Raw genomic sequence first — 25,721 nt, 5'->3', positions numbered from 1 at the left:
ACCTCGTCATGCCCCTCCTTACGGAAACTTGTTCGGTCGGTCGCGGTCCAGTCCAGTGGCATCCTTCGAGTCTCTACTGTAGGTAACTTGTAACGTCGATCCGGCTCTTCGTCCGGCGGCGGCCAGAGCGCTCCACCAAGGGGACCGTGCAGGTCAAGCCTCCTGAACCGCTCGCCGGCAGTGTCCGCGGATGGGAGGGTCAGTGCTGTTTGTAGGTCAGTTCCCCTTCTGCCTCTCCCTCTCCCTCTTCTCCTCTCCCTTCCCCATCTCGGTCACATCAACATGTCTCCGCCTGGTCAATCCATTATGAGATTGGGCGACTTGCGACAGGGATCCGTCCCCGACTTGCCGATCGAAAGCAAGGATCGATTCAATAGACGTCTGCAACGTCTCGACATCGTGACGCGCGCGACAGCCGATCGGAGCCTTGTCGCACCCGTGATTCAAGTGTGCTTCATTCTCGAAAGATTGACACAGGACGAATACGACGCTCTGGCGCATCGACCCCGACGAGATGACTCGGCTTCCGAGGATCTCGTACCGACGGAAAGCTGTCTCGAGTATGTAATTCACCTCCTTCACGACATTGATGCAGCTCTCTCCGACCCGTACAAATGCGTGAGCCATCTCAACTCGTGTCGCCCCCGCTTGTTGTCGAAAGACTGATCCAATCCATGAGATCAGTTCGGTGCCTGTCATGAGATCGAGCAGCAGCTGGTACACTTGCACGCATTCCCCTCTGGGCGACAGTTGACGAGAAGGCTGATGATCCTTCCTCATTGCAGGCAGCCTGCGAGGTGCGAGGAGCCTCAACCCTTGCCGCGGAATGCCACTTTCAGAACGACATTGACCAGATCAAGAAAAACCTGTCCGATGTCGCATCTGGGCTGAAGAAACAAGGTCGCCCGCTGGCTCATCTGGCGGTCGCTCAATTATTGGAATTTGTTTACAAGGCAAACAATGCAGACTGGAACAAGCTCAATTCGGTTGTCGATCACGACGGATGGAGTTCGGCGTTCAAGATAGTCTCGACGCTCAAACACATCTATAGCGATTTCGAGCAAGATCCAAGCTTGACCTACTTCGCTAGATTTGTAAGTTCGTTCTCCTCGCTCAGAAATGGTATACCGTACATGCTGAAAGAGCACTCTGCAGGCTGTCGCGAAGGCACGCGTGCGCGCGTTGCTCGTTGCAGCCTTTCCCCTGCCACCTGGTCATAGTGTTCCGTCCGGAAGTCGTCGTCGTCGTCAGCATCTGCTTCAAATGCCGGAATCAGAGGCTCATCGCGTGCGTACTTACCTCTTATCGAATTGCTCGCCGACACTGCAAGACATCCGAGGTGTCTCCTTTAGGTCGATCTCGTGCGCTCCCTTGGGAAATGCATGCCCCTTTCCTGGACCGCCGCAAGTTTCCACAATGCATACAATTTTCTGCTCAAACAATCCCAACCAACGAGCGAGCTTGAAGACGAAGAGCACCAAAAACTCGCTCAATTTCTCAAACTCGTCGATGCCATCGCGCACTCCAACGTTTGGGATATTAAGCAAGATGTCCGTGTACGGAATGACACCGCGCCGATCGCCATGACAGTCATTACTACGCTGGAGGGACTCAGGGCGTCAGTGGAAGCGGTACTCGCTGCCCAGACTAAATGTCAGCGTCGGCAGAGACCCTCGAGAAATACGTTGTCTGTCGAGATCATCGTACGGACAAGTAATCGCCCGCTTTCTTTACGTGGAAACGCTCAGGTCGCTCTCGTCCTGGACAGCACGAGTGCGAGCAAGATATTTTTACCATCTTCGTGAGCGCGATGTCGCCTTATCTGCAAAGAGACATTCTCACGTACTTGCATTCGAGCAGAAAGACACGAATTCATAATTTTCCGTCCGTTCTCGCTCTTTCTCTCTCGCGAGCAAGGTCGACGATGCGCTGACCGTCATGGTCGCTAGATCGAGTGGGACAAGAAACGCGAAATCCCGAAAACTCAATTTTATGCTGGGAGCCGCAACGAGATCTGATTCTGTCGAAAATGTTCTCGAGCTGTCATTGCCTGCAAAGTATGTTTTGTTTCTTGTGATTGACCCTCTGCGTTGCAAGAGCAGCGACGACTGCCCGTCCTGTTGGTTCGAAGCGCCGGTCCATCGCATCGTCGAACCCGACCACGATTCTCCTCGCTGGACAATCAAGAATCCACGAGTTCTTGAACACATGAGCTAGAAAATGTTCGAGGTTTCCGTTCGGAGGTCTCGATATAGGGAAGCCAGTTTTCGAACCAGCGGTCCGTGTGTCTCGCACAAGGGGGAGCGATCCATGGGTCCCCTCTAGGAGTTATTACAGCTCGATCCCCGCTCTCCGGTGTCTCCGCGGATGGGAGGGTCGGTGCTCTTTGTAGGTCAGTTCTCCCTCCCTCCCTCTCCTCCTCTGACTTTTTCAACTCAGTCACATGCGCAGGTCTCCGCCTCGTCAACTCTTCACGGGATCGGGGCTTTTGCTAGAGGATTCAGTCCCCGAACCGCAGTTCGAGAGCCCTAGCCAGCAGCATTCAGCGCACACCCCGCAGAATCGTTCGATCGCAGTAAGTGATGCTGTTGTACAAAACGGAGCAGTGCTAAAGCTTATAACCACTGACTGCGATCACGGTACAACATTACAGTCCCAAAGTCATTTCCGCAGTCATCTGGACCCGACGGTCGAACCATGGCAGCCTGCTGCATCGTCTTTCGAGCACGCTCGTCATCCTATCGCAAATGCGGGTGTAGCTGAAGCAGATTCGGGACACGTCGTTACGCTTTTTTCTACCCCTTTGGACGAAAACGATCTACGCAACATAAGCCAACTCATACAGCAGCTCCGCGTCATCACAGCTGACCTCGTCGATCAACCGCTGGCTGGGGTGGCCCTCGCAAGCTTGTCGAAGTTCTTGTCGGCAGCGACTATTGCCGACTGGAACCAGCTCAACGAAACGACTGATCAGTTTGGCAGAAAGATCTTGTCAATCATTACGTCGATCCTGGCAAATATCGTCGTTGACTTCCGCACCAATCCGGGTTTGGTTTACTTTGCGAGAATTGTAAGCTCTTCCTGCCTAAGGAAGATTTCGACAAGCTAGAATATTCCTGTGCAGGCGGTTGTGAGGGAGCGCATTCGTGGACTGGTCTTACATGCCTTTCACCGGCACCCTGGTCAAGAGAAGCGATTGAACACCTGCCTCGTTCGTGTTCTACCTCACGCGTTATCTTTTCGCAGAGGTGCTCAAAGGTGCACGTCACGTCTCTTTCAGGTGGATCACCTGCGCTTCCTGGGCGAGAACAGCTTCCCCAGGGTATACACCTTCGAGCTCTTCCAGAGGCATAGGCAGTGGCTCTACAGCGCCTTGAGGAAGCGAATGAGCGAAGCAGCGCAAGGTATGCTGAACAGGCACTCGCAACGCATCAAAGATCAGTATGACTCGGTGAAAGACCACATGTGGGTAGAACTCTTGAACGAGTACCCTGCGTGGGGTAGTGAAGCGTCATTCGCACTGCTTGTCATGACAATGCTGGAAAAGCTCATCGACTGAGTTAAAGCATGGTCGAGCATCACAATCAATTTGAAGATGTCCGAGGCGACTCTCGTGCGTTTGAACATATGGTGATTGGCACTCGTGAAGTAATGCTGATGTTCTCTCGTCCAGAACGAATGCATACACGATGTCTATCTCATTCTCGTGAGTCTGACCTTCTTTTTTAGGTTAAACGGCATTCTCAGCTTGGAACTGGAGCAGAAAGAAGCAGAGGAGGCAAAAGCGAAGGTCCGTTTTGGCGAAGTATTCACTTTCGAGCTCTACCGCATTCTCGGTGAATAACAGAGTAATCCATAGGTCGACAGGGACCAAAAGAATCGTGCTCCAACCGAATACGATGTCGTCGCTCGCAGGCCAATCTGAGTCTGTCTGCTGAGGAAGCAGAATCTGTGCCAACAACGTATTCTTTGTCTTTGATAACGTCTGGAAATATCAGTGCACTCGAATCACATCCGGCTTGGTCGATTTCGGTATTGCGCGAGTTCCTGGTCGATTCTCTTTCGTGATTGTTCCTCGACGTCAAGACCACGACTACACCCATCTGATCGAGCGACGTCCCTCCTCGCCTGCAGTCGACCACGAAAGCTCGTGTTTGGCCCCCACATCATTGCGTCATTCTCTCTCGCTTGATTGCTATCGCCCTCGTCGCCGCCAGCTCAATCAGCATGCTTCCATCGATCGTCCTGCTGACTTTCGTAGCATGCGCCTTCGCGAGTCCACTCGATCAGCTCCCGTTTCATGTTCCTGCTCGAGATCGAATCGACCCAACTTCGAATTCCACTCGACTCGTGCCGTTGTCCCTCGGAGCCATGTCGAAATGTCCTGATGCCGAGATCTGTGAGACTCTCATTGATCGGGTACTCGACACTCGAATCGACAAGACAGGGGGGAAACGAGTAGTAGGAGATCTTGTCAACCTCGAACTGATCTACCTCGCCAAGTGAGTTCTCGAAAATGAGTTCGATATCCAAGCTTGGATTGACTAAAGAGTTCGCAAGAGCTGTTCAGGGAGAACGCGACCGCACGAAAGGAGGAGAGAACGTACGGTGATCTCGTGTGCTTACACGGTCCTTCCGAGTGTCACGGGAACGTTCAACAACTGTGTGCCGCTGCACATTGGTCATCAAAGAGCCCGGCGAGCGCTAACGGAGAAATCGAGCTTGAAACGACCGCCAAGAAGGCTCACGGAGAATGGAAAGATTGGTGGAATTTCGTGCAATGCATGAACTATGGAAAACGGGACAAGATTGGAGATCTTTCGACAGCACGCACATGTGCCAAAGTTGTCGGCCGAGGTGAGTCTCGGACCCTGTCTTGCTGAACTCTAAAGGCATTATTGACGAAACCGCTTCTGCTGCTTTCATAGAATGGACGACGGCCATGGAGGAATGCGCTCAAGATTCGAGCGACTCACAAGGAGCACGGTTGTTCAAAAAGAGCGTTGCGAGATCGAACAAGCTCGCAATCGAGAAGAGCTGCACAATCATGATTAACGAACGCAAAGTTTGGTGAGCTTTCTTGACCGCTTCTGTTGCATCCCGTCAATCATGAAGTTTGACCTCGAACTAATGGTTGGATGCAGCGTACACGACGGAGTATGGAAAGACTGCTCGATCGGCCATGAAGTCGGAGATTTCGTTGCCGAGATCAAACGGGAATATTCGCGTCACAATCCGACATTCACTCTCGAGTAGGACATGACTCTGCGCAATACTAGATGGTGGCGAGATGACCTTTGCTCGTCAGAGCAACACAAGAACCACTCAAGCTCGGTTCGATCGGAGAGAATTCCCATTTCCCTACTGCTCATTGACTTTTCACGAACCGATGATGCTTCTCGACGAGATGAACTAATTACCGACGAGACGAACTGCTTCTACGAATCGTAACGCGACTCTTCGGGAATAGTCGAATCAACTATTAAAGACCTTGGTAAACAGCTGATCGTGCCTGCCGACGACTATCTCTCCTATTGGCCAAGTCGTCACTGGCTCCTCTGTTCTTCCTTGACCCTCTTTCAAGAATGCCCAGTCTTCATCATTGTCCCACCAATCTCCTTCTTCGAGATCCATTCCAGTGGTATTCGAGCTAGAGAGTCGATCGAGAGTTTCGCGAGTGGCGGTCTGAACGAGTGGTCGGATCTGCCACAAAAGTAATTTGTGGGCCGAGTAAGGGCCGACAACGTTCAACCTGACAGCCGACGACAGGATTGAACGAGCGTGTAGAAACAGGAACAGGTGAATCGAGCGATCTGAATCTCAAGAGAGGTGGGTCAGACAGGGTCGATCAGGAGGCGAACATCGAGCGGGAACATACGTAACGAGAGGTTCACTGCAGCCATGACGATCCCGAAACTCGTACTCTGGTGTCCACACCATCCTCCTTCGGTCCCTTTCCTCACTTCGCTCCTAATCTTCTCGACCAACCTTGCGAGTCCCAGATCCTGATCTGGCTGCGATAATGAAGGTGCCAAAGCTCTCGAGTACAGGGACAAGAGTGCGTTGCCCTGAGCGATCGAAGCTCGTTTCGCAACCTTGTTCAAGATCATCTCTTGACACAATCGGTCCGTTCGAAACAATTCTTCCAACGCCCGTTGTTCCGGGTCTTCTTTTGCTTTCCCCTTTTGATCCGAATGCGACTTGAACGTCTCGACGGCATCGAACGCGCGTTTGACAATGTCTCCATTCAATTTCGAATAATTGTCGAGACTCATCTTGACAAACTCGACCAACCCTTGTTCGACGTCACCTTTTGCGTCACTTTGACTTCCCGACGAGGAAGAATTCGTGTGGCCGTGCTGGTGGTTCGAGAGGTAACCATGTTGAGTGAAACTTTCTAATCCGGACGAAGCGACAAAGCCTCCAGTTGGAAGGTTCGAGTCGGACAGGAGTAGGAGGAGGTACTCTTCCATGTCCTCGTCTGGGTCATCTCGCTCGACATGAGGCACAAGAGCGGAACGCAAGGTCGAACACGTGTCGGGTTGTTTCGGCGCAGGATCTGATTCGTTCATCGCAGATGAACCCCTTATCGGTTCTTAGTCGAGGGTACTTCGTCGTGTATCGAGCCGTGGAATCGAGAGATGAAAGAGACAATAAGCCGCAGTCGCAGAATCCGAAATGTCTCATCTCGATCAAATATATAGATTACTTGTCAAAAACCAATAGAATGCAATACGGCTTCGATTCTAGATGGCAAACTCCATCTCTCCACCTCGTTCGATCCCTCCCGCCGCTTTCCTCGCTCGTTCCATCACTGCCAAACCAACCTCTTTTTCCTCGACGCATTCGACCAGGATCAAATCGACTCCTTCCCCTCCTTGTTCAGCCTGCGGTTCAGAATCCGTCGTGGTTGTACTTGAGAGTGGCATTGAATCAAAGTACCTCAGACCGGCAAACAACCTGCGAGCTGCGTCTTGAGGGGTTGATCCGAGCGAGAGTGACCAGGTTTCGATAGAAGCGAGCGTCGGCAGGTTCGATTCTTCGTTGTCGGTCAACTGGGCAAACAATGATGCAGGAGGTTCCGAGAGGTGAACTCTGATTGGATCCGTCGTCGAAGACGTCGAGGATGAAGGAGGAGCAGGAGATTCGAGTAAGTGGGGAAGAGTTTGATCGAGCAACATCAATCCAACTCTGAACTTTCGTCCTTCTTTGCTTTGAGTCAACGCCGACAATTGTACGAGTTCTTGTAGACTTGGGAGGAACTTGTTGTTCTTGACCGGTTTCACGAGGATCACTTTCGAGTTGCCCGGCGAGTAGTGCTTGTACTTCATGCCTGGAGTCGTAGGGTTCGATTCGAGTTGCGCCGATTGGAAATCCCTCGAATACACTTGAACGTTTCCACGATTGTTCGGTTTCGTCGTGGTGGTTGAAAGAGGTGAATCATCGACCAGTCCAGCTTGTCGCAAACATTCTTCGATCGCTTCAGCTGAAACTCCTCCAGCTCTCAAAACCCTGACCTGACCCCGACCCCCAGGGTGTACAGGTTCGACGTAATCGACCACGGTACTCTCGACGCCGACCTCGCAATCTCCTCCATCGATGACAGCCCCGATTCCTCTTCCAGTCCCAAGATCATTCATCACGTGTCGAGCGCTCGTCGGAGAAGGTCGACTCGACAAGTTTGCCGAAGGTGCCGCGAGAGGCAGGTTCGAGTGCTGAAGCAGTCGGAGCGCGAGCGGATGCGACGGCATTCGCACGCACAAGGATGGTCGGTTCGCAGTGACTTCGGGAGCGACGGTCCACACTGGATCGATGATTTCATCTTCGGATTCGCTCGATGGAGAGGAAGAAGAGGAGGGGCGAGTTGTCTGTTCGAGGTTGAACACGAACGAGAGAGGTCCCGGCCAGAACGTGTCCATCAACCTCTCGTACATTTCGTTCATGCCAGTCACGACAATATCTTCATCCTCTTTTGACGCTGGTTGTTTGTCTTTTCCAAGTCGAGATCGTCGTCGTCGTCGTCGAGGCAAGAGGTTGTGCAACATTTCTTTCGAACCGACATGGACGATGAGCGGATTATCACTGGGTCTGCCTTTTGCTTCAAAGATGCGTTTGACTGCAGTGGACGACAGTGCCGATGCGCCCAACCCGTATACAGTCTCGGTCGGGAATGCGACAGGTAAATGCGAGTGCAAGAGGCGAGATGCAGTTTCGAGGGACTCGGTCAGGGTCGAGGGCGAATCAGTCGAGAGAAGTTGAGCGACTGCGGGAGGCTCGCCTGGATTCGAGTGCATTGGAGAGCGAGTTGAAGAGGAAGAGGTGGATGCGATCGGCGATGCTGAACGGGACGACATGCTGCGAGTGAGGAAGCGGAGACTTGGCCCAATACTGCTTCTGATCATTCACTCTCCTGTTCATGATTGTACACGGGTCAGCAAGCCCCTGATGGAGAGGACGAGAGCCGGCCAAAGCCAGATTCGAGTGGATCCTGGTTTATGGCTACGCGTACTCACAGGTCAGATCTGTGGGGGAATCGTCTGTCTCTGCGTCAAGTGATTCAAGAAGAGGCGCGATCCTGTGTAGTGTTGATTGATCTGGTGCAGAGAAGATATAACAGAAACTTTTCCTGCCCGCGGCCGCTGCCGATCATTTGTCATCACGCCCCCTGTCTCTCGATTCTCCCCGTCATTTGCTTCTTCGAATCATGAAAGCTTCTGAATCTACTAATTGCCAGCAAAGGGGGTACTGATGAACGTGCATCGAATCTAAAACAGAACGGAAGGCAAAACTGAACCAGAAAAGCTACTAAGCACACTCGACTCTCAATCGATTGCGGTCTACTCCTCCTCGTCTTCCTCTTCTAACATTTCTTGAGGAATTTTCAGGTCAACTCCCGAGTCCGAACAGACACCAGAGCGACTCAAGTCGATTGCCCTCCTGCAACGTCCGAACGCATCGCGGTACATGACGATGTCTCCTTGGATATCGACAAACCTGCATTCCGAGTACGACCTCCACAAGGAGCGAAACACGTTCTCGTTCGTCCAGTGGTATTGTCCGGTTTTTGAGAGATAGGTCGAGAGGGCTACAGTCGCCTCGTCTGCGTGATAATGAGGGATCTTGGAGCAGACGTGATGCAGGGTATCTTTTTTTGAGCTCAAAAACTCGTCGTCAGACACATGATCACGAAATGAGTGTGGAAATTTTGCCTGACGGGTTTCAGCGATCCCGTGCTATTGGATTGTGTACACAAGAATCAGCAAAATTCCTCATCTTCCTTGTAGAAATTGAAGACGGCTCTCGAACGCACGAGTAACCAAGTTCCAACCGGACCGAGGAATTGACGATCGATCGTACACAACGCGCCTCGAACAAAGGTCCATTCGGGTTGACGATAGTGTGGCAACCTCGAGTCCGTGTGCTGCAAAAACGTAATCATGACGAGCCAATGGTTCACCAGGAGGTAAGGAATTCCGTAGTACTTGATGAACTCGGTCAAACTTCCGTTCCAAAACACATTGGTGAACAGGGTCATGAGGACGAGCGTGATGATCAGAGCAATGTCGGACATGAGCACCGAGATTCGATGGCGACGGTCGAAAATGATCGAGGACGGGTTGAAATCTATCGAAAAATTTGCGACATCAAACGTGAATTTTTGCGATGTGGGGCTTTTCAGACTCACGATTGGTCCAAGCAGGATACGACTTTTGACCAGAAGCATTCATGATCAAGTACAAGGGCCAGCCGAGGAGCTGTCACGTGACCGTAGCGTGTGTCGGTCTCCTTAGCTTTCACTCGAGGTCGTAGAGAGCGTCAAAGAGATCATGACCGCACCTGTTGTCCGACGAGAGTGACGAGTTTGTAAAGAGGAGCGTCTTCAAGCAACTCTTCCAGCTCGACTCCGTCTCGAAAATGTGTCCTCTTCTCGTCATTCTGCTTCTGCTCGTCTGGACGACGCTGCGACAAAAGTCTCGGAACAAATACTTGGTCGCGATCCATGTGACCCGTCGCGGCATGGTGTCGAGCATGAGAGATCCTCCACGAATGGTACGGGACGAGCAGAAAAGAGTGCAACACGATCCCGACGGCGTTGTTGACAGTCTTTGAAGTGGAAAACGCTTGATGACCACCTGTGGCAGATAGTCTACGCGTCAAGCCTTCGTCTCTCCGCGATATCGAGAGTAAGAGAGAGCTCGAAGTTTACATTCGTGGCCTGGAGGGAGAAACGAATTGATTAATTCCGCGGACGAGAAAAAAAAAGAGGATCGAGCACAAGAATATGCTGCGTACCGAGAACCCAGATTCCAGTCATCACCCAGCTCTGTACGATCCAGTAGGTAGACCAGCCGATCCACTTGTACATTTGATGTTCGAAGGAGAGTTTGTGGTCGAAAAAGGCGATCCCAAGTCCCAAGGTGATCATCAAGACGAGATCACCCAGAACGTACAGCGACGAACGAAGAGCAGAACGGTCGAAACAGTGGGGAGGGATCACGCCGAGGAGCTCCTTGATCGTGTACGACGGAGGGACGAAAGCGGGAAAAGTCGACTCGAGGTGCGTGACAGGAGCATCGGCTTGACTTGGCACTCTGGTACTATAGCGCTGACGGAGTTGAGGCTCCTCCATCTTAACGATTCAGTGACAAGCAAGAGAAGGAGAATGAAGAGAGATCGTAAACAGCGAGGGGGTGTTTGTCGTTTTCACCGCGGTAAATGAAGGAGACGCGGGCGCGGGAATCGTCGATGACTGGCCTCCTGACGAGCCTTTCCTCGTCATTATTTTTTGGATTAATTGGCCTTGACCGCAGGTAGAGGGCGCAAACGAAGTCGGGTAGAAGCACAAGCTGAAGGATCAAGGGGATCCTAGAGCAAAAAATGGAACGAAACGACGGGGCACGGTCAATCGAGGTTCGAGGTATAACAGCTTCTTCTTCACGAGCTCACTACCCGAACAACATCGATTCAACACGATAGTTTTGAAGTTTTGGGAGGCTTTTGGGGTGTACGAAGTTTTTCACAAGTTTCTCGGACTGAATCGCGATTCGAACCAACTATCAAAGTCACGTGGTGTACAAGTGCTACAATCCGTTACCAGCATCGCAGTAGTTCTGAAACGGAAAATTTTCGTCGACCGGGTCTACTTGTCTGTGGAGTACCATCGCAGGTCAATGTCGAATCATGCAGCAATCGCGAGAAGAAGACATTTACGTACCCTGTGCCGCTGGCAGACGGTACTGGACGTCCGCCGCGAATCACTGGGGACCGGGTGCAAATTGAGAAAATCCGTGGGGGGCGTAATGCTCCTGATGAGCGTGTGCATGAGGGTGGCGACCTTGAAGCGGTTCAACATTTGCGTAGTGTCCGTTCGAAAGCGCGTGTGTATCGTCTAGCCCCGGAGGTCCGGGCGCAGCCCACCACGAGAGGTGCGGATCTTGAGAAAAGTATCCGTCATTGTGTAAGGAGACAGGGGGTTGCGATGCTTCAGGAACAAGGATCTGTGGATGATGATAACCAGGATCATGTGGTGCAAACGAGAACTGTACTGCGGCTTGTGCGTCCGTGAGCGTTGCTGGGTGTTGTCTATGGTTTCCCATCGCAGGTCAATGTCGAGCATGCAGCAATTGCGAGAAGGGCCTATCTACGTACCCTATGACGCTAGCATGCCAAGACTGGGCGACAGGGTCAGACTGAAAGATTCTGTCCCGAGCGTCATGGAATGACTCCGAGCGAGCGTCTGCATGAGAGTTGTAACCTTGGAACGGATGAGGAATTGAGTGAGATCCGTGCGAAAGCGCGGGTGTACCGCCTAGCCCAGAGGTCTCGAGCCCAGCCCAGCCCGAGGTGTACGGATTTTGAAAAGAAGATCCGGCATGGTGTGAAACGAGAGGCGACGCTGCATGAGCAAAGATTTGTGGATAGTGGTTTGCGTATGGTCCGTTCGAGTGCGCGTGTACAACGTCTAGCCCCAGCATTCCGGGCCCAGCCCAGCCCGAGGTGTGCGAATTCTGTAAAGAAGATCCGTCATTGCGTGGGTGTGGGACGACAGGGGGTTGCAACTCTCCCTGCCCTCCAGGAGCAAAGACTTGTGGATAATCTTCACGAGGCCCACGCCTCTCCGCGCCGAAAGCGGAACTTGACGAGGCCTGACGAGGTGCGCCGGCAACATAGGAGCCAGAAGAGCTCGCCTGCTCGGATTGCCAACGTGACGTCGTCGGCGGGTGCCCATCGGACATCGAGGCTGAGGGGATGGATCCAGAAGGGAAAGATTGGCCCGAGCGTTGAAGGGGCTGTCAGGCAGAACCGAAAAGGGCGTAAGTACAGGAACGTCAAGAACTGCCGAGCGTCAAAAACGTGTAGCAGGTGACGCCTCAGCGGGAACTGACGACCAAACCGCCAGCGGCGAGGGCCTGGCGACGAATCTCCATGTTGACATCGCCTTCAGTCGCTTTACTGAGGGCCTCCATGAGTCCCGCATGTCGTGCGAATGTCTTCCACTTTGTCTGCTCAACCCCCTGACGTCGTCAAAGTTTAGCTTGTCAACTGCCGCATGCGGTAGTCACTAAGGAGGCGCGTTGCTCACTTTGCGAACCAGGATGCCGCATCCCACTAGTTGGAAGGGAGAATCCTCATTCTGCTTCACTGGCTTCCCGGAACAGTCGTCTTTATGGTTGCCGATCTCAGTAGGCGTATTAGTTGGCCACGCAAATTGACAGTCTGGACATTTTTTCCACCCAATTTTCGAGCTTGAGGCGTCTTTGTTGTCACCCCTGTGCATTTTGCGGTGATGCTCGTACATGGCCTAAAATAATGGGCGAACAACAGGGAATCGACTCTCAAATCGAGAAAACTAGCAGATACTCACCCCGGGACTGGGGTGATCTGCCTTGCAAAAGTAACATTTGTATGGCCGTGGAAGGCCGCCCGGGTGCCTGTATCGAGGCATGTGAGCGGTTGTATCTTCGGTCTGCTGCTTGTGGTGAGGGGTGTGGAGAGAGGGTAACCTGGAAGAGAGAGAGGATCTGGGCTCGTCCGCGGAAATTCTCGGTCGAAGGGCTCGGATCGCGATATTCTGGTAGACCGAAAGCGATCTCGTGTAATCTTATTCAGCAGTTGCAATTGATGTCTAGAGACACCTGAGAGCAGTTTCGTGAGCTGTCGTTCAGGCGGATTGAACAAAAACCTGAGCTCGAGAGCCGTTCTCATGATGAACAGTATAAATGAAAATAATAGGTTCAGGCCGGGGCAGCGTCATAACCCAAACACTTTGCAATTAATCTAGTCCCGTAGACCATTCACCTCCAATACTACCTTACTCGGTTCGTGGTGCCGAATTGTCCGGCATTCGTCTGGTGGCAGAAGATTTCGAAACGGTCAAGGCGGTCAACGAGGAGGAAGCTTGTGCCCGACCTCCAGAACGAGCTGGAGCTCTAAAAGGTTGCACTTGGTTCAAATACATCCACGTTCTCCGGCGGTCTCGCACTCGAGGGCCATCATCGGCAAGCGGGCGACGCTGGCCGAGATGCTTGGTTTGGAGCGTGATGAGCTGCAGCCAAGTTCGAAACGAGCGACCGCTCTCCTTTGTAGGTAGAACTGCCATAGCTCTTCGACCGAGGATCTAGGAAGCGACAAGCGTTCAGAGTCGAGAATTGATCGCGGTACGTTGAGCCCCGCTCTCGCGCTCAAACCCCCCTACTCGCCGTATGTCTCCTGGGGAATCATGAGGAAAGTGTACAACTTGCAAGAAGGTATAAACGTGCCCCTCGAGAGACTTGATCTGGAGCAAGTACAAGCTCGAGGAGAGGGGCTGAAGGAAAGACAGGGGCTGTGATCGAATTTGACCTCGCCACCTCGCCGGTCGGCACTTCCCCGCCGCCCCATTTCGCCGATACAAATTCCCACTAGCCCTCTCGTCTCAACCGCTTCACAGCATGCTACGAATCGCTCGACTACTGTTTCTCATTGGATCGAGTCTGAGTGTTGTAAGACCGCTTCCCGGCTTGCAGCCCCCACCTAGTCGACCTCTTCCTGACCACGGTTTTCTCCATCACCTTCGATCGCAACCCAGCTTGCCCAATCTTCATCCTCACGCACTTCAATCGATCTCTCTTCGACACCTCTCTCGTCTACTTCCGGGTTGGTATCCGTTACGGTTTCGACCCCTACTTCAGTTCCGTATTTCACCATTTCGAATACGTTCACACCTCCCGCAACTGGCGAATCTCCAATCCCTGGATCGTAAGAGTCTTTCTTCCCTCTATTCTACATCGTCTATCGTATCTCGAGACTCACGATGATGTTTTATGTGTCTAGGGTGATCACGGTCGCAAACGGACCTTACTTGTCCGACACGTTCACGTACACGGCTGCACAGTCGACCGTGCAACCGACCGGAAACATCACTAATTCCAACATTCCTGCGAGTCGAGGTGGAGCGGGAGGATCGACGGGACTCGTACCTGACCCTACCAACTTGCAGGTACGCCCTTGTAAAAGTTCTCCCTTTCTACTTTCACTTTCGGGTGTTTTCTGTCGCGGGCAAGGTGGAACCCACAGCATTTGGAAGAGTGGCGTTGAGCTGAAATTTGAGGTGGGAAGAAAGTGAAAGAATGTCGAGGCCAAGCAGAAATCGGCCACCAGAGCGAGTAGAGCTGAGATCCTTTCTGCGTCCCGATTCACAGACCGCTGCTGCCAACCGAAACTCTATCATCACGGCAACAGTAGATCGTTCGGTCTTTGGTATGGGAGTCATGGCGGTCCTCGGAGGTTTGACAGCAGGTGTAGGAATGGTGATTTGATTTGACTCGATTCTCTTTCGAGATGACTACTTTTCGATATTGCAATATTTGTTGTACCCATCTTTCAAATCTTTGTGATTGTTTCGGCTGAGGTTGGCAGAGTTCTTCTCTTTGTCGATGGGTTGCTTTCTAAGCCCATCGGACCGAACCTCGTTCGTCCCGACCTCGTCTCCTAGTCCGTTCTTGTTCGAGCTCGACCTCTCCAATCGCACGAGGTACTTCTACTGTCGAGTCGGGTACGAGGTGCGGACATTTCGACAACAAGAGGTCGAGCGTGCGATGTCGAATGATTCGTTCAGTCGAAAACTCCATCTGTAATTGTTGTCTCTGTTTCAAACACAAGACTCTGGATCAGTGTTCTGGAAAGTCTACGAGGTAGTGGAAGAGCAAGAGAAATCCTCACTTTGAGATCTTGTACGGTAGACCTCCCTCGACCCAATTGTCCCTTGTCTGCACTCAACCCAATTTCGATACGCGTTCCTTGGTTCGATTCGAGATCGACCGGGTTCGTCGCACCGAGAGCTTGATCGCAATAAGTCAAAACTTCGTTCCTCTCGGTCCAACGTTCTCGCAACTCTCTCCACACCTCGTCACACCCTCGTTCGAGTCGATTCGAACTCAATGCCGATTGTCGATTCAACCGAGTCGTGATCGCATCGTCGAGTGTCCGTGATTGAGCGATCAATCGTTTGAACTGGGTCAAGTTCGAACACAAAGATGGAGTGATCCGAGTAGTTGTCGTCGACTGAGATTGAAGGTACGGAGTGCCGAGGAGTGGAGGAGCTGACGATGTCGAGGAAGAGGCGGAGGAAGACATGCCGAAAGTTGAACGCAAGATAGGGGCTCGAGATTGAGACGAACAGAGGGCGCACACTCGAGTTTAGATATCGGGTCGAAGCTCGGCGATCGGCAATCCTCTGTGAGCCTTCGAATTAGACGGTTCGGGGACCTAGTGGGGGACAAGAAAGAGAGAAAGAGAGACTGAAAGAGCAACGTAACGTCGTACACTCTCCTCTCGCTATCCGAGACGATCATCTCACGCTGTCGACGGCGATCCAAGTCTATCGAGTAGACCATCAAGTGCTTCTCAGCTCCAAGTGAGCCGAGTACGTTGCGTTGGCTCGTTCCCCTTGCTGCGGATTCCGATCCTTTCTCTTTCTCTATCTCGCGCTTGACGACCGACCTGACTCGACTTGGTACATAGTAGGTAACAGAGCGTGGAAGGGATGTATCGACCAGCCCCGGGTGGGCGCTCACCGTCGATCAGATCCCCGTCTCTCTTGTCGCACCTGCCGCTCTCGCCTGCACCGACTCGTTCAACCCCTCGAAAATTGGTCCCGAAAGCTCTCTCGTCGACGTTAGTCATCGCGTTGCGAATCGGGATCGGACTCGTCGTCCTCTGGTTCGAATTTGGATCGTTCTACTATTACACGTCAAAGTGCTCGTTCCCTTCTGTACCATCCTCGACATCAACCAGCGCGTTCAACCTGTTGATCGTGACCGACCCTCAATTGCAAGATCTTGAACTCAGCTACCCCGGAAGAAATCCAATCTTGAATTGGTTCGCGATCAAGGTTTCGAACCTGTTTATGAAGAAGAGTTGGTACTTTGTCACGAAGCAAACGAATCGGGCGCCGATTGATGGCATTGTCTGGAACGGTGACTTGTTGGACAATGGAAGAGATATGGACCCTCGACAGTAGGTTGTACATTCAAAACTGTATCTTGAATCTTCCTACTGATTACACGTTCGAGTGAAACAAAAAAGATATGAAATGTTCAGCAACAAATTCCACTTGATGTTTCCAGTACCACGTCAACATCGAACATCTCACTCGAGTCCAACCGAATTGGATCCTCCCGTACCGGTCATTCATGTCGTCGGAAACCATGACCTGCCGTTACACCCTCTTGCGACATCATCCTCGAACGCTTCGAGAGAGTTGTTTCAACACTTTTTCGCAGGACGAGGTTCACTGTACGGTTCGACGACTGAATGGCATCCAGGATGGGAAATTGTTTGGATCGACAGTTTGGCCCTCCTCGAACCTGAATTCTGGACTACCGATGGAGGTCAATTCTCCGAGTTTAAACAGTGGATCGAAGACCTCGGAACGAGTAAGTTCTTTCTTCTTTTTCTTTCTCTGCTTTCTTTCTCGCGAGATCTGACTGTATTGGGAAAAACAAAGGTACCGAGCATTTGCCTCGAATCTTGTTCACGCATGTACCCTTGCACAGACCACCAGGAACTTCATGTGGTCCTCTACGTGAGAGCAATCGATTCGAGAACGGGATTCGAGACGGATTCGGAACCGGATACCAAAACTTGGTCCCACTCCACGAAACCGAATGGGTGTTGTCACGAATCAAACCCGAAAAAGTGTTTAGTGGCGACGATCACGATTACTGTTTTGTCAATCATGAACGGTTCCAAACTCGGACTGGTCAAGCATTGACAGAAACGACTGTCAAATCTTTCGTCAGTCTCTCTTCTTGCACATCTCTCTCGTCGCCTCGCTTCGGCTATTGATTGATCAGGAATTTATCTCGTAGTCCATGACGATGGGAATCAAAAGTCCAGGCTACACTCTGGTTTCACTCGCAAACGACTCGCAATGGAACGAACGCTCTTGTTTGTTACCTTCACAACTTTCGACATACCTGTACATCTACCTACCCTTGTTCCTCGCTCTCGCCTTGTATTTCTTCTCGCTCAACATGTTCGTCGTCTTGAAACATTGGGTACGATCTCGACGCAGACAACGTCGGCAACGGAATCGAACGAGACGGAAAACCGAAAAGGAAGAAGTAGAAGAAGATGAACTGTTCTCGACGATTGGAAGTGGGAACGGAACGGTGGGAATGGGATACTCGGTCACGCTCGGACCGGACGAAGATGAAGGTCCAATCGCAAACACTGCTCCTCCTCCTCGGCGAGGGTCTCGATTCGCCGGAACGGACAAGACGAGGACGGGTTCGAATGACAGTTCGGAATCGGAGGAAGAAGAGGAGGAAGATTGGGACGAGATACAGAGACGCAATTCAAAAATCCGGAGGGTATCGAGAGTGTGGAACTGGAACGGAGCTGCTTCGACTCTCGACTATCCATCATCTCCAGCTCTACCCTACTCTTCTCCATCACTCGAGGAAACGTCAAGATCTTCGACAATCTTGTCAAGACTTTTGAATCGACTCTCGCACAACTCGCTCCTCCCTCTCGTCTTTCGATTCGGTCGTTACCTCTCTCGATCCTTTCGAACTCTTTTGTTTATCCTTTTCAAGAAACCTCTCGAACTCGCATTGCGGCCATTCTCGTCTCTGATCAACCGACGAAAATCACGAGGAGGTACACAGAGGAATCGAGGGAAAGGGTTGTCGAGAGCTTTCAAGGAAACTCTCGAGAGCTTATGGGAGGTTGGTTCGATCGGAATCGGAGTATGGATCGTGACCACACTGTGGGTCGAGTGGATCCTGTAGCCAGTTGGCGTTCTTGCTCATACTACGCTATTCGACCCAAAACCGCGGATCTTTTCTCGCTACATCGATGGAGCGTTTTCGGCAGTTGTTGGGAAAATCTTCCGAGTTGCACTCGCATTGGAGACAGGGATGCGAATGGACACCTCGCGCTCGAAACAACAGTGCTGGAGATTTCGGACTCTTATCGTGTGTTTGAGCAAGAGCTACTGGAACAGGTTTGTGCATTTCGGAAAGTCCGGGGACACAACGAACGTGCCCCAAGCGTACGTCTTCGCGAAGCGGCACAGACCCGAACTCTTGTGTCCTTACCTGTTTCTTCCCACACTTTCTATCGAGAACAGGCGGATCATGGTTTCGGGTCGTCGCGGCCGTCCCTCGCAACATGTGAGTCGCGGTCGGGCCCTCGTCAGCGACTGCACTGTCTGTTTGGATGACACTCTACCAGCAGTCCAATCGCTCGAAGACCTCTCTGCCAAAGGATGGCAACGATCCACAAGTTCCCTCGCAAGATTCCGCTGGCCGAAAGAAACGGAAGTTGGAACGACACCAGGTCCAGTGCTGCTTTTGCCAACAAGTCATATGTTCTTCTGTAGGCCGTTTCGCTCGCTCTCCATGGATTCGTCTGATCACGCGTTGTTCGCCCAACAGAACCGCTCCCGACATTGCGCTCTTGCGCACTCTCCGCACCTGAGCAGCGGGAAGAATCACAATAAAGACTTAAGCTGCGATGGATGCGGATTCAGGTGGTGCAGTGAGACGAATGAGATGAATAAACATCGACGGTTCGAATGCCCTATGAAATTCCCGGATGAATATGATTCGCAGAGTTTGCTTGTTGAAGGCAAACTTCACAAGGTCTGGGTTCGCAAGGTAAGCGAATTTGCCTTGCAGCAAGCGGCTCGAGACATTTGCTAACGCTGCCAACGTGCAGCGTACATTGTTGAGGTTGTGGCAGCGGTACGTTAAAGCTGCCTTCTCGGCGCTTCCAGATGCTCAAGCGAACTCGGCCCGGGCTTCCGCCGATGAGGCTGCTCAAGAACCCGCCGCACAAGCATCCGCCACACAAGCACCTCAGCAAACCTCTTCAAGTTCCGCATTCCAGATAAGCCCACGTGGTCTCGATTCCAGGTACCCACACGTGTTGGCGTCTGGCGGGATGCACCGACGTTCGCATTCACCTGCGCTTGACCCTCATTTGGCGGCTCATCCGCAAGCTTCGGCCATATTCAGCAATCCGGATGCCTGGGCCGGCCAGGGACCAGGTCCATTCCAGCACTTTGTCCCGAATCAACCTCCGTCCGAACCCCTGACAGACGAGCAACCGGCACAATCGAGCGAAAATTTTCTCCCCCTCCAAGATCACAACCCTACCATACCGGCTCACTGGGCAGAACGCGGAACGGGGTCAGCCGCTCAAAATACACCTTTCCTCCGGGACTTCCAGCCAAGTGATCTCGATCCTAGAGTGACGATGCACGCAGGTGACATGGGACCCCACAACGTATCCTTCTTGCACTCCGACAACGTATACTTCTCGGATCCCTCCAACGCATCCTCACACTCGCGTGCGTTCGACGGGATACGATACTGTTCGCATCCACCTAGGCCTGGCCCTCATTTGTCGGCTCATCCGCAAGCTTTGAGCGCTGTCGGACATCCATTTGCTTGGATGGGTGGTGGATCGGGTTCATTCCAACACTTTGCTCCGTATGATCCTGCGCCCGGACCCCTGACAAACGAGCAATCGGACCAATCGAGCGGATTTCGAAACTTTCTCCCGCTCCAAGATCACCCCTCTTCCGCACCGGATCACGGAATGAGGTCAGCCACTCAGTATATTCCTTCTCGCTCACGCGGGGACTTCCAGCCAAGTGACCTCAATTCTAGCGTCACAATGCGCACAAATGACTTGCACCCCTACAACCAACCCTTCTTGCGCGCCGAGAACGTACCCTTCCCGGACCCCTACAACACACCCTTCTCGCAGCCCTACAACGTATCTGGACCACAGCTGCCCCCAAATCAAACCAGCTCGGAGCAGCTTTGGGACGCACAAGTCGGGGGATTCACCTCGTTTCCTGCTTCCTTTTATCCCTTCTTTCCCGCGCCCAATTCAGGACCCTTCGACGCGAGACGACGTCAAAATTAGTTTTCGGGATTAGCCAGGTGAAAAGAACGATGAGTCGAGGACAATGTACAGAGCTCTTTAGTGAATCGATACGTCTTGAGTATGTAGACCTTCTTTGAAACGATGTATCGCGTCCGAGACGCTAGAGGCCATTTCAAACTCGACGTCTCAGGGCTCGAGACCCTTTACGCTTGCTTTCTAGCACGAACGAGAAAAGGAGATCGGCATTCCAGCTGAGCGAAGCGGACGTGACTTGTTTCGGCGGGAGATAGCGACGGGTACGATCGCGTATGAGGTGAAGAACCGGTCTCCGGACCGGTCAGAGTGGAATCAGGAGCAGAACGCGAGGGTTGGCGTCAGTTGTCGGCAGCCGGCCAACTCCCCCTGTCTGTCGCGGCCCGCGGGGTCCCGGAACTGCTCTGCCGCTCCGCTCTCTTCCTCTCTTCCTTCTTCCCCAGCGCATTCCCAAGCATAATCCTCACTCTTGGGTCCGTCACGGATTCTCTGGCTTCCTCGTTCTCTCTCCGATCCGTCCCGAGTTCCCAGGTCTCGGTTCCGTCCCGAGTCTGCAGCGCAATCGGCGAAAACGTGGGCACGTGAGCATTCTCTTGCTCAGGATTCCGACCCAAAGCCGCTGATCTTTCTCGCTGCATCCAGAGAGCCTTTTTGACAGTTGTAGGAGAAATTTCTGGCTTGCCGTCGCCTTCCAAGACAGGGGTGCGAAACGACACCTCCTGCTGGACCTGCTCCAAATCACGTTGTTGACGAGTTCGGCCTTCTTATCGTGTGTCCGGGCACGAGCCCGTTGCGCTCGTGCTCGAGCAGGTTTGCGCATGTCGGAAAGTCCGAGACACGGCGAACGTGCGCCCGAGCGTACGTCTCCGCGAAGCGGCACAGACCCGAACTTTTATGTTCTTCCCTTTCTCTTCCTACACTTTCTATCGAGAACAGCTGCGTTATGAATCCCGGCAGTCGCAGCCGTTCCAACTCGCACAGTGTAAGTTGCTATTGGGCCCTCGTCAGCGATTGCCCTGTCTGTTTGGCTGACACTCCCAGCAGTCCAATCATCTGAAGAAACTTCTTCCAAAGCAAGACAATGCTGCACAGGTTCATCCTGCGCAAGCTGACCGCAATAACCAGGCGCCGAATGGACGTGTCCAGTGTTACTTTTGCCAACGCTTCGCAAGCCCCAGTGTATGCTGTTATCTCGCTCGCCATGTATACCTCTGATCGAGCGCTTTTCACTTCAACAGAACCTGCGCGATCATATCACAAGGACGCACTCTCCGCATCTGAGCAAGGGGCAGGTTAACCCGAAAGGACACAGCTGTAACGAATGCAAATTCAAGTGGACCAGTGACATGAATGACATGGAAAAGCACGAGCTCGAGCACGAGTGCCCTATAGCCTTCCCGGATGAATATGAATCGCAGACTTTGTCGGTTCAAGGCAAAATTCACGAGGTGTTGGTTCGCAAGGTGAGCGATTTTGCCTTGCACGACGCGAATCGCGACCTTTACTAACGCTGTAGGCCTGCAGGGTACATCGGAGTTGAAGTGGCAGCCGCACGTTCGAGCTGCCTTCTCGGCGTCGTCAAATGCTCGAGCGATGAACTCGTCGCGGGCTTCCGCCGAAGAGCCTGCTCATCAACCTCTTCAGCAGACCTCGCCAGGTGTCGAGTTCCAGCCTAACCAACGTGATCCTGGTGCCAATTCCCCAGGCGTGCGCAAGTTTGGCGGGATACAAGGACGTTCGCATTCACCTGCGCTTGGCCCTCATTTGGCGGCTTATCCGCAAGCTTCGACCATATCCGACAACCCGGTTGCCTCGACTCGCGATAGGTCAGAATCATTCCCGAACGTTGCTCCTAAACATCGTGCGCCCGGACGCCCGATGAACCAGCAATCGGTCAAATCGCGGGCAGACGCATTCCGTATTTTTCCCACTTTGGGCGGACTCACGAGGTACGTGGATGAGCCTTTCTCGCACTTGTAACATGGCAAACATTGACCTGCGATGCGAATCCATAGACGGGACGACCCCGTCGAAAAACTTTTTTCGTTTCCAGCCTACTATGAAGATGGACCCCCATCTTGACACTTGCACACGACATGAATATGATAGTTGGTACGAATCGCAATACAGCCTGGGGAAACTGTAAAGTACATCTATAGATGTTCGTCTCGCAGAGGTCTTCGTATCAGTTTTGAGATCGACCACCAACGTCAAGACTGACAGGTTGAACGTCGTGGAATGCCTGTATTCTTCTTTCATCAAGTGAGTGCAGTTGCAAGACAGTTGTGAGATGAAAGATTCGGTAGTGACTAGTTGATCAAGCGAAGCGGACGTGAGTTGTTTTTGCTGAAGCAGCGACGGGTACGATCGCGTACGAGGTGGGGAAGCGGTCTCCGGACCGGTCAGAGTCAAATCAAGCAGGACGCGAGAGTCGGCGCCAGTTGTCGGCAGCAGGCCATCTCCCCCTGTCTGACGCGAGCACGTGTCCGGACCCGCATTGCTGCTCTGCTCACTGTCGAATGCATCGATCTCACACGTTCTTCCATCGACTCGACCCTTGTACCTCTCTCGCTGGGGTGCAGGGTATCAAGACCAACAGTGATCGACGGGACAAATCGCGAGGCGAGCGCGGGAAGACAAGGTACCATCAATTGCGAGCGCTGTCCCGATCCCGATCCTGGAGGCTCAGCACATTGGGAACAGAGACTTGCTGTGCTCGGGGTCCGCAACTGTCATGGGCCGCGGGATTCGAAGCACCTCGAATCGGATTTGGCCAACTTGCCCGACGCGAGGCGGCTCGAGAAGTCGAAATGACGAGCTCTTCGTATCGGAGGGCATACCCAACTGGTTCCCTATTCAGGATGGAGAACCTAGACTCCCGGGAAAAGGCGGTAACCAGGGATCAGAGCGGGCTGACTCCTGAAAGGTGCCAAAACTCGCCTCGGGCGTTACCACATCTCGGCATTTCATCGCTCATGGAACGAAGAATCGTGTGATGGTCTGCTCCTTCCTCCCGCTCGCCGACCCGATTTCGACAAGGCGTCGGTGCCACGAAACGACCCTCTGTCGCTCTTCCGGATTTCCGCTATTCTTCTCTATCTCCTCGACTCGTCAACACGCTACGACCCCCTTCTGAGGGCGCGACAGCCCACCTTCGCATTCTCCGGCGGCGCTCGAGCTGCAAAAGCTCACAAGTCATGATTCCCTTAGCATTCGGTCACAGGAAAAAAACTGCGATGCTGAGAAGAAACTCACCCCTCCATCTTCCGATCACCTCTGGATACCACTTCCTATTCTCGGCTTTCGATTCTTTCCCTGACCATTACCCCTCTCTTCGTCTACGTTCTCCCTGTCGCTTTCTCTTCAATCCCCTCGATCTCTTCTATCGAAAGCTCCCTTGGGCTCCGTTTCGACTCGCTGGCTTCCTCGTTCTCTCTCGGCTCGTCCGGACTTCTCGCTCCGATTCCGTCGCGAGTCTCCGTCGGTTCCGTCTCGAGTCTTTCACTTCTCTGATCTCCTCTATCAAAAGCTCTCGATCGTCTCTTTCCAAATTCATGCCTCGGTTTCTCACGCTGAGATTCTCGTAGGCTACTGAAGACTGACTGCGAGCTGAAGCTGGACTCTTTCTAAGGCTACGTGTCTGGACGCGGGCCCGTCGCGTTCGTGCCGGAGCAGGTTTGTGCAGGTCGGAAATTCCGAGAAACGGCGAACGTGCGCCCGAGCGTACGTCTCCGCGAAGCGGCACAGACCCGAGCTCTTGTGTCCTTCCCTCTCTCTTCACTGTACTTTCAATCGAGAACAGCTGCGTATGGCTCCGCGTAGTCGCAGCCGTTCCAACTCGCAAGGTGTAAGTTGCTATGGGGCCCTCGTCAGCTGCTCTGTCTCTTTGGCTGACACTCTACCAGCAGTCCAATCGTCTGGAAGAAGGCATTGTTACACAAGCTCATCTTTCGCCAGCTGCCATATACAATGAGGCGCGGAAGCAACGTGTCCAATGTTGCTTTTGCCAACACGTAGGAAGCATCAATGTATGCTGTTGTCTCGCTCGCCATGTATACCTCTGATCAAGCGTTGTCCACTGCAACAGAACCTGGACGATCATATCGCAGATATGCACTCTCCACATTTGGGCAGGCAGCAGCGTCAACCAAAAGAAAACTGCTGTGACAAATGCAAATTCAGGTGGACCAGTCGCACGTCTACGGATAAGCACGACCGCGAATGCCCGGCAGCGAAAGCGTTCAGGATGCAATACGAGTTGAAGACACTAACGGTTGAAGGCAAAATTCACAAGGTGTTGGTTCGCATAGTAAGCAATTTGAGCTTGCACAACGCGTATCGAGACCTCTGCTAACGCTGTAGGCCTGCAGGGTACATCGGAAGAGGTGTGGAAGCCGAAAGTTGAGGCTGCCTTCTCGGCGTCTCCCGATGCTCAAGCGAACTCGTCGGGGGCTTACGACGATGTGCGTGCTCATCAACCCGCCAGACAAGCACCTCAGCAGAACTCTTCATTCGAGGCCATCCCACGTGGTCCCGGTAAAGGGTCTCAACACCAACACGTGCTTAAGTTTGGCGGGATACCAAGACGTTCGCATTCACCTGGGCTTGGCCCTCGATTGACGGGTCATTCGCAAGCCTCGACCGGACATCCGATTGCCTGGAATGGCGATGGGTCAGATCTGTTCCCGAACTTTGCTCCATATCATGGTGCGCCCGGAGCCCTGACGAACCAGCAATCGGGGCAATCGAGCGGATACTCTCTCCCGCTCCAAGGTCACAACCTTGCCGCACCGGCTCACTGGACAGAACACGGAATGGAGTCAGCGGATCAGTCTATCCATTCTCGCTCAGACGCATTCCGTATCCTTCCCACTTTGGGCGGACTCACGAGGTACGTGGATGAGCCTTTCTCGCACTTGTGACATGGCAAACATTGACCTGCGATGCGAATCCATAGACGGGACGACCCCGTCGAAGAACTTTTTTCGTTTAAAGACTACTATGGTGATGAACCCCCATCTTGACACTTGCACACGACATGAATGTGATAGTTGGTACGAATCGCAATACAGCCTGGGGACCCTGTGAAAAACGGGGTACATCGATAGATGTTCGTCTCGCAGAGCTCTTCGTATCAGTTTTGAGATCGACCACCAACGTCAACACTGACAGGTTGAACGTCGTGGAATGCCTGTATTCTTCTTTCATCAAGTGAGTGCAGTTGCAAGACAGTTGTGAGATGAAAGATTCGGTAGTGACTAGTTGATCAAGCGAAGCGGACGTGAGTTGTTTTTGCTGAAGCA

At 52.7% G+C, this 25,721-nt stretch overlaps 9 protein-coding genes across 9 annotated transcripts; 5 read left to right on the top strand and 4 right to left on the bottom strand.

Annotated features, from left to right (window-relative positions):
- Positions 1 to 282: 282 nt before the first annotated feature.
- JCM15063_006239 (uncharacterized protein) lies at positions 283 to 2,018 on the top strand (the record flags this gene model as incomplete). Its single annotated transcript, XM_076680857.1, has 4 exons — positions 283 to 618; positions 685 to 717; positions 786 to 1,094; positions 1,950 to 2,018. 4 exons carry the CDS (start codon positions 283 to 285, stop codon positions 2,016 to 2,018), a joined length of 747 nt encoding a protein of 248 aa, XP_076532003.1.
- A 2,209-nt stretch (positions 2,019 to 4,227) lies between these two features.
- On the top strand, positions 4,228 to 5,256 carry JCM15063_006238 (uncharacterized protein; the record flags this gene model as incomplete). Its single annotated transcript, XM_076680856.1, has 4 exons — positions 4,228 to 4,502; positions 4,571 to 4,857; positions 4,929 to 5,070; positions 5,145 to 5,256. The coding sequence occupies 4 exons, from the start codon at positions 4,228 to 4,230 to the stop codon at positions 5,254 to 5,256; spliced, it is 816 nt and encodes a 271-aa protein (XP_076532002.1).
- Positions 5,257 to 5,475: 219 nt separating this feature from the next.
- JCM15063_006237 (urease accessory protein UreF) lies at positions 5,476 to 6,572 on the bottom strand (the record flags this gene model as incomplete). The annotated part of the gene is made up of 2 exons (XM_076680855.1): positions 5,476 to 5,813; positions 5,879 to 6,572. 2 exons carry the CDS (start codon positions 6,570 to 6,572, stop codon positions 5,476 to 5,478), a joined length of 1,032 nt encoding a protein of 343 aa, XP_076532001.1.
- A 174-nt stretch (positions 6,573 to 6,746) lies between these two features.
- Positions 6,747 to 8,354, bottom strand: SUA5 (threonylcarbamoyladenylate synthase; the record flags this gene model as incomplete). Its single annotated transcript, XM_076680854.1, has 1 exon — positions 6,747 to 8,354. One exon carries the CDS (start codon positions 8,352 to 8,354, stop codon positions 6,747 to 6,749), a length of 1,608 nt encoding a protein of 535 aa, XP_076532000.1.
- Positions 8,355 to 8,837: 483 nt separating this feature from the next.
- On the bottom strand, positions 8,838 to 10,630 carry JCM15063_006235 (uncharacterized protein; the record flags this gene model as incomplete). The annotated part of the gene is made up of 7 exons (XM_076680853.1): positions 8,838 to 9,145; positions 9,215 to 9,233; positions 9,311 to 9,624; positions 9,686 to 9,755; positions 9,838 to 10,133; positions 10,208 to 10,216; positions 10,294 to 10,630. 7 exons carry the CDS (start codon positions 10,628 to 10,630, stop codon positions 8,838 to 8,840), a joined length of 1,353 nt encoding a protein of 450 aa, XP_076531999.1.
- Positions 10,631 to 13,931: 3,301 nt separating this feature from the next.
- JCM15063_006234 (uncharacterized protein) lies at positions 13,932 to 14,798 on the top strand (the record flags this gene model as incomplete). Its single annotated transcript, XM_076680852.1, has 4 exons — positions 13,932 to 13,982; positions 14,069 to 14,238; positions 14,314 to 14,479; positions 14,682 to 14,798. The coding sequence occupies 4 exons, from the start codon at positions 13,932 to 13,934 to the stop codon at positions 14,796 to 14,798; spliced, it is 504 nt and encodes a 167-aa protein (XP_076531998.1).
- Positions 14,799 to 14,927: 129 nt separating this feature from the next.
- Positions 14,928 to 15,615, bottom strand: JCM15063_006233 (uncharacterized protein; the record flags this gene model as incomplete). The annotated part of the gene is made up of 2 exons (XM_076680851.1): positions 14,928 to 15,125; positions 15,202 to 15,615. 2 exons carry the CDS (start codon positions 15,613 to 15,615, stop codon positions 14,928 to 14,930), a joined length of 612 nt encoding a protein of 203 aa, XP_076531997.1.
- A 409-nt stretch (positions 15,616 to 16,024) lies between these two features.
- CDC1 (putative lipid phosphatase CDC1) lies at positions 16,025 to 18,275 on the top strand (the record flags this gene model as incomplete). Its single annotated transcript, XM_076680850.1, has 4 exons — positions 16,025 to 16,497; positions 16,567 to 16,916; positions 16,988 to 17,277; positions 17,352 to 18,275. 4 exons carry the CDS (start codon positions 16,025 to 16,027, stop codon positions 18,273 to 18,275), a joined length of 2,037 nt encoding a protein of 678 aa, XP_076531996.1.
- A 795-nt stretch (positions 18,276 to 19,070) lies between these two features.
- JCM15063_006231 (uncharacterized protein) lies at positions 19,071 to 25,442 on the top strand (the record flags this gene model as incomplete). Its single annotated transcript, XM_076680849.1, has 5 exons — positions 19,071 to 19,145; positions 19,207 to 20,096; positions 24,601 to 24,727; positions 24,789 to 25,309; positions 25,376 to 25,442. The coding sequence occupies 5 exons, from the start codon at positions 19,071 to 19,073 to the stop codon at positions 25,440 to 25,442; spliced, it is 1,680 nt and encodes a 559-aa protein (XP_076531995.1).
- Positions 25,443 to 25,721: the final 279 nt, after the last annotated feature.

This window comes from Sporobolomyces koalae, assembly GCF_050403365.1.
Source record: "Sporobolomyces koalae JCM15063 DNA, S_koalae_JCM15063T_v1_ctg47, whole genome shotgun sequence".
NCBI lineage: Eukaryota > Fungi > Basidiomycota > Microbotryomycetes > Sporidiobolales > Sporidiobolaceae > Sporobolomyces > Sporobolomyces koalae.
Note: the sequence above shows the minus strand (reverse complement) of the source record. Positions and strands in the feature narration are given on the sequence as shown.